This window comes from Hippopotamus amphibius, chromosome 4 (genome assembly GCF_030028045.1).
Source record: "Hippopotamus amphibius kiboko isolate mHipAmp2 chromosome 4, mHipAmp2.hap2, whole genome shotgun sequence".
Taxonomy (NCBI): Eukaryota; Metazoa; Chordata; class Mammalia; order Artiodactyla; family Hippopotamidae; genus Hippopotamus; species Hippopotamus amphibius.
The window spans coordinates 34138878-34151802 of record NC_080189.1 but is presented as its reverse complement, the minus strand read 5'-3'; the positions used below and the strand labels follow the sequence as shown (position 1 = coordinate 34151802).

Sequence of the window (12925 nt, the reverse complement as noted above, 5' to 3'; positions counted from 1 at the left end):
TGGTGAAAAGTATAAGATGTGAATGACTAATAGTAAAGGGTATAAAAATCTAAATACAGAAACAGGTGACTTAGAAATGGGTGATTGGGCTGCAGAACCCTACAGGGGCAGAGAAGTTGTTTTCACTGTTTCTAATAGAGTGCTTAACACCTAAATATTTGCATGGATGCAGGGGTAGGAAAATGGATGATGAGTGGATAAATGGAGTAAGTGTTCTGAACTAGAATGGACTTTTGGAAGTTATCTGGTTCAAACTCCTCTTTTGTGAATGTGGTAAGTGTGTCCCATACTAGCTAATAGCAGGATTCGAACAAAACCTAGATGTTCTGTGGTCTGACTCCTAGCTTAGTGAGTACCCTTCCTGCTATACTGCATAATTGTCAGCTATTTAACTTGCTTTGAACATTTAAGATACTCTTTTACCTATTTCATATTCATTGCCTCCTTTTCAGATTTCCTGTTCTTCCCCCACTCCCAAATTATAGATGAATGGGGTTTGATATGAGCAGTAAAGGACCCAAGACCAAATTACTATCTAAATTTATTATTTAAATGTGTCTTTTACTGGAAAATGAATCCTAAGTTCTAAGTGATTCAGAATATATTAAAAAAAAAAAAAACTCTCAAACGTACTTTTGAGATAAATTCATCTAAGGGCTAGTAACTGCCTGGCTATGTTGAGGGTGTTCCTAAGAAAATTACAGTTTTAATGAATTGAGAAAATCTCCCTTTCCCTGCATGCATTTCTATATTTACCCCCATCTTTTTTTTGACAGGCAGTGTCAGGAGTTTGACAGCTGGTAATTTAATCCTACTTTGCTGTTTTTACATTTACTAGTCTCCTATTAACTCATCAGTAATGCTTTGCTCAATCTCCTCTCTTGAGGAGATTCAGTAGCTAATACCTAAAAATTCGGTGGACATCTTACCATCCAGAGTAATCTGAAAAGCTTCCAAGTAGATTAGATTTAGAGATATATCTCTAAATTTAGATTTAGAGATATATTTCTAAATTTTAAAATTCTCACTATGTTTCCTAGTAAGAGGAAGAAATTTCCCAGGTTATAGATTTAATAAAATACAGTGTGATCTTCGTATATTTTTTAGATAATTTTTTATGCTATAAGAGTTTTTCTTACAAATACATTATGTAATTATGTAATACATTATTCTTTACTCATATGAAAGTAGAGAGAGGCTTTATTCTTGAATCTATCTCGTCACCATTTCCTAGTTCAGACTCTCAGCTGTTCTAACATGGATGTTTGCCTAATGATAGCCCAACTGCTTTTTCTGGCTCTAGTTGTTCCACCACCCGATTGTCATACACACTGCTGCCAAATTAATCTTCTTTAGAAGTAGTTCTTGGTTCTCTTTTCTCAAAAAGCTTCTGTGATTCTGCTTTGCCTCCCGAATGAAGTAATTTTTCGATCATGCAGGGCCTTTCAGTTCAATTCAGTAAATATTAACTGAACACTTGTTTTGTGCCAGGATTGAGCTTGGTGCTTTCTGTGATGTTGGACCTAACCTCTCTTCTTCTCTTGTATTTTGCTCTTCTTGGTCCCTCTAATTGAATTGCTCTTCTCATCCCTCCAGTTTCTACCAGACCAGAGAACCTATCTATTATTTCAGGGCCGTTTCTCAGTATCACATCCATTATGATATCACCCCTGATTCTCTTTTTTCTTACCCTTGCTCCAACAGAATGTAATTTTTTTAAATATATATTCTCTGCCATGTTTTATTCTCTTATGGTGCTTTCTGCTTTGTGTTATGATTATGTTTATCATAGCTCGTATTTGACTGTAAGCCCTTTGATCTAATTACTCTTTGCATCTCTCACAGCACTACCCTGTTTCCCGGTATGTTGTATACTAAAAATTAGTATATACTTGAATAATTGGAATAATTGAATTCTTGGAAGTGGCTAACCTTTACTTTTAGGGTCTTGAAGGAAAGGGCTGATTATATTTACTGATTAAATTTTTTTTTGCTAAACATCGAAAACTGGATGTCATTCATTAGTTTTTAAAAAGCCATATCTATATAATATTTATACTTAAGGTCAGTAGTGGAGAATGATAATTTTATTTAACTTGCCATGTGCAGTGCAGGAGACTTTTATTGACAGTGAATTGTTTGTGATTTTTTGGAGAACATTAAATACGTAATTTTAAATAATTGACCTTTTTCTTTTTTAGTGCATTTGCACAGTATAACTTGGACCAGTTTACTCCAGTAAAAATTGAAGGTTATGAAGATCAGGTATGTTTCATATAAACACTGGATCTGTTATTCTTTATTGCATTTATAGTGGTTAATGTATCCTGCAAGAATTGTGAAGTGGTATCTTTAAAGATTTTTTTTTAAAAAAAGCATTCATTTTAATTGTAGCCTCTTAGGAGCAAAGTAATTGAAAATGTAGTTTCTTTTGTTGAGACCAGTAATGCTATAAGTAGAAAGTCCCTTTTAGAAATATTCAAATGTAATTATTTTAAGATTTTAGAAGATAATTGCTTCAAATCTACTTTCTTGTTTTGTTTTCTTATAAATTTACTTATTTATTTTCATATATTGGCTGCATTGGGTCTTTGTTGCTGCGTGCGGGCTTTCTGTTGTTGCAGAGAGCAGGGGCTACTCTTCATTGCAGTGCACAGGCTTCTCATTGCAGTGGCTTCTCTTGTTGCGGAGCATGGACTCTAGGCTCGTGGGCTTCAGTAGTTGTGGAGCGTGGGCTCAGTAGTTGTGGCTCGCAGGCTCTAGAACTCAGGCTCAGTAGTTGTGGTACACGGGGTTAGTTACTCTGCGGCATGTGGGATCTTCCGGGACGAGGGATAGAACCCGTGTCCCCTGCATTGGCAGGCGGATTCTTAACCACTGCGCCACCAGGGAAGCCCTGCTTTCTTGTTTTTCATAGGGAAAAAAATTCAATCCTATATCCAAAATCTAGAATATATATTAGATTTATGTCATAATTTGGTTGCTCTGGAATTCTACAGTTCTTCATGTGAGTAACTTAGCATTTAGTAATTATTAAATCTTTTCTTTCCAAAGTGCAAGTTGGAACTGCTAAGCAAAGAAAAGCCTCAAAAAGTCACTAGCATTCTTATTTTTTATTTTTTGGTTTAAAGTTGCTAATAATTGAACAATGATTGTATTCATATCATGCTTACATGAAGCACAATTTATATAAAACAATATGAAGAAGGAACTGGTAGGTAAAACATGAGAGAGTAGTAACAGTTAATTCTCAGTAGCTAATTATTAACACTTGCATTTGGCATTATTCATTATGTACTAAGTAGTCTTGTAGTTATAGGGGAAAAAGAGAGACTAGACAGATGACTTATGACTGAAGGGAAAAAGTAAACATGGATAGGTAGGTAGGTAGGCAAATAGATTTATGCAGGTGTGTGTACACACACGTGTATATAAAGGCCTGTAGTGTTTCATTTTATGAAGCTCAAATTTATTTTTTTTCCTTGGGAGATTTTGGGGTTTTGATTTTTTTTTTTAACTGTTGTAAACAGTGCTGTACTGAACATCATTGTACCTCTGGGTACATGCACCATTGTTAAGGTAAATCCTGCAAAGATTTGCTGGATTCAGGGAATGCATCTTTTTAAAATGTTGGATAACTATCAAACTCATTTTATGAACCTACCATAATTTTAATACTTAAACCTAGTAAATGTAAAACAAAAAAAGCAAACTACACTAATCTCACATATGACTATAGATTTTAAAACTTTAAATAGATATTAGTAGAGTCCAGAAATGTGTCAAAAGAATAATATGCCAAGACTAAATAGAATTTATTACAGGAATGCAAGAGTGGTTCCTTGTAAGGCAATATATTGCTCTTATCGCTTAACCTACAAAAAAGAGAAAAACCTTATTATATATCAATAGACAGTGAAAAGGGATTTGAAAAATTCAGTAGCTAATCCTCTTTACAAAAACCCCAAGTAAAATAGGGATAGAAGAAAATCTCTTAAATATAATACATTGTTTAACAAAAACCAATAGTAAATATCATAAACTATAAATACTAATATAGTTTTAGTTAACATAGAAAATTAGCCAGGTATGTCAACTTATCACCATTATTATTTATCATAAATGAAAGTATAGCAAATAAGACAAGAGAATGAGAACTTTTAAAGCTTTGGAGAAGAACAGAAAACTCCTAGGTGACATGATTTATATATTTAGAAATAGAAATTCCTATAAATTAACCTCCCAACCAAAAAAAAAAACCTGTTAGACTTAAAAGGATTCTGTGAGATGACTGAATTTAAGGTAAGTGTACAAAATACATTAACTTTCCTCTCTTGTAGCAAGTAGGGACTTTACACTAGAAGTGGTTGGAGGGGAAGGAGTTTAATTTTAAATAGTGGTAGTATTGAACATAAACCTTAACAAGAAATGCACAGGATTGTGAAGAAAATGGTAGTTATCTTCTTGAAACACATAAAACAGGTTCTAAGCAAATGGAAAAGCACACTGAATTCCATTTTGAGGTAGAAAGTTAAATTATTTAAAAACTAAAATATGACTTTAATGCAATTTGATTAGAATCCTGATAGTTTTTTTAATTGGTCAGAATTTTCGTAAACTTTATCTGAAAAACATGCTTGAAAAAACACAAGAAAAATGTAAGAGTGGTGATTGCATTGCTAGATAGCAGAAGATGCTTTGCAACCAATGTTAAATCAAATCAGGGTGGTATTATGTAGACAAATAGATCAGTAGAGCAGCATATCAAGCCAGAATTTAGTCCCAAAATATATGAATATTTTTATACATGACAAGGTTATAATTTAGGCATATAATAAAGGGTATTGGTACCACTGGTTTCTATCAACTACATATGCCATATGCAGTCCTCTATCTCATACAATATACAGAAATTTCAGGTGGATTAAAAATTTGTAAAATGACTGGAATTTTTTTTTAATTAATTAATTTTATTTATTGGCTGTGTTGGGTCTTCGTTGTTGCACACGGGCTTTCTCTAGTTGCTGCGAACAGGGGCTACTCTTCATTGTGGTGTGCAGGCTCCTCATTGTAGTGGCTTCTCTTGTTGTGGAGCACAGGCCCTAGGCACGTGGGCTTCAATAGTTGTGGCACATGGGCTCAGTAGTTGTGGCTCACAGGCTCTAGAGCACAGGCTCAGTAGTTGTGGCACACAGGCTTAGTTGCTCCATGGCATGTGGAATCTTCCCAGAGCAGGGCTCGAACCCATGTCCCCTGCATTGGCAGGCAGATTCTTTACCACTGCGCCACCTAGAAAGTCCTGACTAGAATTTTAAGAGAAAAGAGTCTACATGTATAATTTAAGGGCAGAGGAAACCATTTTAAACAAGGCTGGAAACCCAGAAACTGTGTGAAAAGATGGACATTTTGCTACGTCAGTTATTTTAACTGTAGAATAAAACAGATACCTTAAATAAAGGACTCTTGTAATTCATAAGAAAAAAACCACCCAGATGAAAAATATTAAAAGATATTTGCTCACGGAAGAGAAAATGTCCCACAAACTTGAGATATTTAGACCTGACAGTCAGAGAAATATAATTAAAGTAATAAGATATATTTTATACTCATCAGACTGAAAAAAGAACTGTATGCCTATTGATGGTGATAATGTGAAGGGAAGCATCTCATATATTATTCATAGAAATGTAGATTGTCACAGCCATTTATGGAAAGCAAACTAACTATGTATTAAAAATTAAAAATATACAAACCCTTTACCTACTGTCCTCATTGCTGAGAATCTAAGAGAAATAGAAGCATCCAATGGAAATAGAAACATTACTATGTTAGAATATATGTACAATAATACTTCAACATTTTTTTTAACGTGTCTTTCCCTGCTCCCCAAGAAGAAAATAGCCTGGAAATGAAGAGGTGGTCCAACAGTAGTGGAATGGCAGATTAAATTGTTATATCCACATCATGGGATAGCATGCAACCATTAAAAAGAATGATGAGAGGTTTACCAGTTGACTTTGAAGGATTTCTGTAGAGTGTTAATGTTGAAAAGAACCAGATGCAGAAAAATAAATGTGCATTTTCATTCCATTCTTTTAGAACAGTGACCAAAAAACTCCTTGGATGTGTGTGTATATATATATAGATGTGTATATATTTATCTCTGTAGGATAATATGACTGAAAAAAATTTAGAGGGGTATACCCTGTGTTTGCATAATTTACGTCAAAGGGATGGGGGAGTCCTGATATAGGTATGGAGTCAAAGATTGGGAGAGTTGCATGGGAAGGAAAAAGAGCGACATATTAAAAAATAAAGCACAAAATGTCAAATTTATGTGTGTAGAATTTAATGCACATAAATAAATTACATTTTTTAAAGTTTGGAAGTCAGCTGAAAACAACTATCAATGATTAGCTTCATAAAAACAAGCAGCAGGCATTTAACAGTAGAGATTTGGGGCCCAGGAGTAATGTAGGACACACTGAGGAGGATTCTGACTGGATTAAATTCATTCCCTTGTAACCATTCTCCTTGAAGGTTATTACCAGTTCCTTAGTTTTGAGGAACTGGAGACTGGTAACAGAAATAGTATACTGTTCATAGTTCTCAAAAACAAAACAAAACCAAACCTGACTCCAGCAGGGTATTAGTATTAGAAGATGGATTTTTTTCCCCCACTGGGTAGCTGGATGTTGTATTGGGAGAAAATCAGATCCACTGATATAAGCTGAATGAGAGCAGCCTCACTGTCCTTACAGTCTACTTATTTGAAATATTATACTTGAGCCATATAGTTAAACCAGTTGCTTGGAATAGGATTATTTTATAGTTTTAAGGAAAACGCTTAAGTGAATGTATATTAATATATATCAGTATTTAAATGCTATTTTAAATATTTTTTTTTCCCAAAATTTGTTGCATCATTGAAGGTATTGATAACAGAACATGGTGACTTGGGAAATGGAAAGTTTTTGGATCCAAAAAACAGAATCTGTTTCAAATTTGATCACTTAAGAAAGGAAGCAACTGATCCAAGACCATATGAAGCAGAAAATGCAATTGAATCATGGAGAACTTCAGTAGAAACTGCTCTGCGAGCTTATGTAAAAGAACATTATCCGAATGGGGTCTGCACTGTAAGTCATCCAATGTGCACTTTTTTCTTTTGTCTTATGTAAATAGATATCTTGAAATTTATAGTAGCTTACAGAATGGACATTTTATAACTTAATATTCCTTTTTTTTTTTTTGAAGTAAATATTTCTAAGAATGTTTACTATTGTTTTCAAGAAACTTTAAAAAGTAAATATATTATGATAGCCAAAAATGGAAAAGTAGTTGTACCTTGAATTAAATCCAAGTAGTAATTCTCATATGTTGATTAGAGGAGCATGATACGATGAGATTCTTTAATCTTATGTTAATAACCCATCTCTGTAAGTTTACATCAAACTTCTTTTCATTAAATTATAAGGTCTTAGAACAGATAAAATTATTTGGAAGTGGAATCTTGTCCTCATGTGTTGTATAATCAGATTTCTTCAGGTTTTAAATGTGGTTCTTTCATACGTTTTAACCTGTTTTTTGTTTTCAGGGTAAAATATGATAGAAAATAGGAGTACTTTTTTTTTTTCTTTCATAAGATTGTACCTAGATATGCTTTTTAGTCCCCCACATTTGTGCTTCTGTGATCTGCTCCTCCGTAGTCAGTAATCTTTTGAAATGCAAATCACATCATGAAAATCTCCTGCTTGAAATCTTTCAAAAATTTCGCATTGTACTTAGGATAGAGTCCAGGCTTCTGAACATGGCTTTCAAGGCCCTGTGAACCTGGCCTCTGCTTACCTCTCCAACTTAAGATGACCATACATGCTGGTTTATACCTGCAGTCCTAACATAATTATTAATATTACCAATAGTCATCCCACTTCACTCTCAGAAGATTGCTGGTTAGGACAGAAATTCATATAGACCCCTTAAGTATGTAGCTCTCAGTAATTATTTGAAAAGTATAGCAACATAACCTAAAATACCTTACAGGTTCTTCAAATTACAACCTTGTTGATTAGGATTATTTTGGAAGAAAAACTCAAGAATAAGGTGGTGAGGTTGAGTTTGAGAGTCCTCACTTGTTCCCAAGGGATTGAAAGACACAAATTATTCATTACTTTTTACAGCAGTTGGAAAGAGGTGAAATAATATCATCATACCATCACAGGCATTCTCTTAGTGAACTTTCTCAGTTATAATTAAATTAACTTTCTCACCTCTGTCTCAATACTTTTTTATTTTAAATATCTAGAGAAATGGCAATGCCTGAGATTGTGGGATGTTAATGAATATTTGAGAGTACAATTCGGTTTTTTTTCCAGTAAATTGTGCTTCATTAATTGTGAGTTTTTTTATGATTCACTAAGAATCTGTGATTAGACGTACATATTTAAGTACTTGTTTTTCTAGCTACTGTATTGGAATGATGACCCACTTTGTATTCTTTTATATTTTCTTGCCAAAATGCTATACAATTTTCAGTATTTTATAGATGTTTAAAGTTGGACATTCTGTGGCCCTAAATTTACTCTTATGTTTATTTTTTTTACCAATAAGGTATATGGTAAAAAAATAGATGGACAGCAAACCATTATTGCATGCATAGAAAGCCATCAGTTTCAAGCAAAAAACTTCTGGTAAGTTAAAATTTTGTGTGTTAGGGAATTTTGACATTGCTTATATTCTTTGTAGTTCTTGCTTTATTGATTGGGCCTAAACCTTGCTAGTGTATGATTGACTAAGAACAATATAATATAAAACTCCAGCCTTTTTATATAAGAAAAATATCTGTTCTATAATCAACCTAATCATTTAAAGGTAGCAGTAAATCTATTGACACTCAGTGAAAAGAAGGTGGGAGAGTGTGGAGTGTTTTTAGACTAGCAAGTGGCATTCTAAGGAAACGTGTATGCCTGTGAGCAGACCAGTTGGCAGATTCATATGCCCATTCTGAGAAGGGGGTTGTTTCTGAATCAGACTAACATGGGGGAGCAGGACAGAGGTACTTAGAAAATGAAGAATGATCGTTTTTTGGTGTGTGAACTTTGGTGACTACGAAGTGAATGTTTTCATGTGGATTGCTTTGTGCCCGGTTGGCTAATGTGAGGAAGTAATGACATATTTTGTACAGTGAGGCAAATTACAGTCATGCCTTAAATTTTTGTACAAATCATTTGATTTTCCCTTATAAATGTCCAGCCCCCCAAAGTACTAATTTGCCCTGTTAATCTTGGACCTTTTACAAGTTGTGCCTTTTTATTCTTAGCCGAGGCTATTTCTGAGATATCTCCTGTTATAAAATTCTGTGACTCTCCAAGACTTTATAAGTTCAGAATTGAATGAAATCTTTACTTTTATCCCTCCTTTTTTATCATACATGCTAAGGCCAGCAGAGGAAGTATGGCCATAATATTTACCTTTTAAGTATATTAATCTTTGACTTGTTAGCCGAGTTGGTTGGTGGTGCTCTTAAGTGTAGAATAGCAGGTATCAGTAGTCCTTGTGGACAAGTTTGGTCTGTGGCCAAGGTTGCTCCACTACTTAACCATCACAGAAATAGATGCACGGTTACAGGAACGTTTGGAGGAAAGCAGATCCATTATCACTGAAGGAAAATCAATTCTAATTGTAAACATATGCCCTAATGACAAGCTGCAGTTTCCTAAAAATTCTGTTGTATTAACTTACTTTTATGGCCTTAATATAAATGTAGTTTCTCCATTTTAGGCCTAAAAATTTGTAGCATTAATTTACCAGTATCCTAAGAAATAAGTCTTCACAAAATTGCTATTAATTTATGCTGTTTGTGCCAGGATATATATAATAAAATCAGTCTTGTTGAGATTGAAATTGTTACGAAGTTTTAGTTTAAAATACATTGAGAGATGTTATAGTAAATTTACTAGTTTTCAAAAACAAAGTTTGAGTGTTAGCATATGTAAAATGAAAATGATGTACTTGAATTTTCTAGTCTATTTCACTTCACATATCTGAATTTTATTTTTCTAAACTACCACTATAGTGGCAGTTTATAGTGGTAGTTTAGAACATTATATCATTGAAGCTAAAAATCACTTCCACCTTTTGGAAAAGATAATTTTTTTATGACATTCCAAAGTGCTAGACATCACATATCACAGTAACCTCAGTAAAATCTAAATATTTTGTTACAAGGAAATTACTTCAGTTCACCTCAGATATAAATAGCATAAAAATCAGAAGTCATGGTCATTTCTTACATTTCACTAGGGACATTCTTTTCTTGATCTCTACTGTTTCCCTAACATCTAGCAGTATTGGAGGTTTAATAAATGCTTTTTTAATAAATACACATTTGTAATTAAAGCATTAATAGAAGAGAAGGGAAGAATAATTAAAGGCTAGGACATCTTGACTGTTTACTGCATTGATGAAAGGGTACTGTCTCTGCAGTGCGATTTACTGTTATCATATAGTAATGCCTTTAGAAGGATCTTTTGAAATAGTTCTCAAATTGGTACCATTACTTGATTTGGAATTCCTTTTTTCTTTTTTTTCTTTTTACAATCAGTGGAGATATATGCATATTGTCATTATATGTCAGAAATGTGTATGCTTAGAACTCGCTAATGCTTGATACTAATACCTAAATAAAAGGAATAACTTCTTTTGGAATCATGAAATAAAAAAGAATAGATCTAAATTCTTTTTCCAACAAAGCTTCAATGGGTAATTTTGAGAGTCACTCAAAATCGAAACGTTATAAAATTTTATTTTATTTTGTAGAACATACACATTGTTCTAATATAGTACTTTTCAAATGCTAAATGTTAACTTTAGGTGTGAGAGTGCTAGCATCCTACAGGTTTTTGTGATTGGGCAGACTGCAAGAATGTTGAAGGTAACCCAGAAAAAGTTCTGTAGCAAAGCCAGTATAGTGATCTATTAGTTCTGTGACTATTTTAGAAATATACACTGTTAAAAAAAAAACCTGAAAAACTGAGAGGCATAAGTTTACATATCAGGATATGTCTTTAGCATGCAAAAGAACAGGCAGAGGTTGAAAGAAAAGGAATTGCTATGAAAAGGCTGTCAGGAAAAAAATAGGATGAAATTCATTATCTAGGAGACAAAAATGGATAACATACCTGTTGTTTGTTTGTAATGTCACAGTTTCCTACCATTAATCTGTATCAATTTTTAAAGTAATCTTTTGTTTGTTTGTTTTAATTTTATTGGCTGTGTTGGATCTTCCTTGCTGCACATGGGCTTTCTCTAGTTGTGGCGAGTGGGGGCTACTCTTCATTGTGGTGTGCAGGCTTCTCATTGCGGTGGCTTCTCTTGTTGCAGAGCTCGGGCTTTGGCGCGTGGGCTTCAGTAGTTGCGGCACATGGTCTCAATAGATGTGGCTCACAGGCTCTAGAGCGCAGGCTCAGTAGTTGTGGCACATGGGCTTAGTTGCTCCACAGCATGTGGTATCTTCCTGGGACAGGGATTGAACCCGTGTCCCCTGCATGGGCAGGTGGATTCTTACCCACTGCACCACCTAGGAAGTCCTGTATCAATTTTTATACCAGAAATCATTTTGGTATCTAGGGGAAGGGTGTATGTGCCTCTTATGTGGAAACTGTAAACCTAAAATTGGAAAAGGGAAAAAAATCTGATGCTTATAATCCTTTATAGCCCTTCTCTTTCCAGATATCAAAATCTCCTTAAGAATGTTGTGTTACTATCCATTCTTTTAAAACTATGGGACTTTGTATCATTCAGTGGATGGTAAATTTGTGAAAGCCCCTGGTAATCTGAACATTTATTCATTTTTTTCTTAATTAAAGCATAAGTGAGAAAATTGATGTCAGTTTTGAACTATATTTTAAGCCTTAGCTTTAGAATTCTGAAGTTGCATCCATTATATAGTTCCTTTCTTATCAGTAGCGTGAAGATTAAATTAAACGTAGCTCTTAACTGAATTTAACCTCTTGATTCTTTTGAATATTTCAGTGATTAAAAAAAAAAATGTCCAGCATCCATCCCCCACACTCTGTCATACTGTAGAGTTAAATTTAAATCTGGAACTTAAAATTTATTCAAATTATTTTCCCTACCTTATTTACAGCTGCTGTTTTTATTTTTAAGGAATGGTCGTTGGAGGTCAGAGTGGAAGTTTACAATCACTCCTTCAACCACTCAGGTGGTTGGCATCTTGAAAATTCAGGTATGAAATTAAAAAAAATTTGCTGATCTCTATAGATTATTCTGAGCAGAGAAACAACTAATTCATGTTTACATTTTCATAGTACTCAATAACTATTTCTTTTCCAGATCTTTGTTTTGAGGTAATGGGAAAAACAAGTAGTTCTGATTTCATCTTTTAAATAACCTTGCGGTTCATTCCCTAGTCATCAAAAATCTGCAAGGAAAGCTGACAGATTCTAAAAACATAGCTAAAATTAGATGCTACCATTTGGTCTGCTCTTCATACAGTTTGTTCATCCAAGCATCTTCTGAGTTTGAGTTATGCTGTTCTGTCTTTTGAATTGGGGTGTGGTTGAGTGTAGTATAATATTAATATATGTGTGTATATAGATGTGTAAGTATATATGTGTATATTAATACATGTACATATTACATATATCTTAAATATCTTCTGTACTCATTTGGCAGCTTATATGAGATCCACTAGAATTGACTCAGTGTAACCTCAAATATTTATGTAGGAGCAATTTGGTAACTAAGAGGATTGGAATATGAATATTACTTAATAAGTTAAAAAAAATACTGACTAATCTCTTTTCTATCTTAGTTCACTTATTTATTCAATACATTTGTTGCTTAACTATCATGAAAGGTATTGTGCTAAGAACCATGAAGGAATAAAGATGTCAGATGTGCT

General features: G+C 33.7%; 1 protein-coding gene across 2 annotated transcripts in view; it reads left to right on the top strand.

Moving 5' to 3' along the window:
• Positions 1–12925, top strand: part of CAPZA2 (capping actin protein of muscle Z-line subunit alpha 2) — a 52802-nt gene that overhangs the window by 32972 nt on the left and 6905 nt on the right. For both annotated transcript variants that reach the window (XM_057731476.1, XM_057731477.1), the window contains exons 4-7: positions 2202–2265; positions 6933–7139; positions 8611–8690; positions 12169–12247. In XM_057731476.1, coding sequence (XP_057587459.1) covers positions 2202–2265; positions 6933–7139; positions 8611–8690; positions 12169–12247 — 430 coding nt within the window. The remainder of the gene's footprint in view (positions 1–2201; positions 2266–6932; positions 7140–8610; positions 8691–12168; positions 12248–12925) is intronic.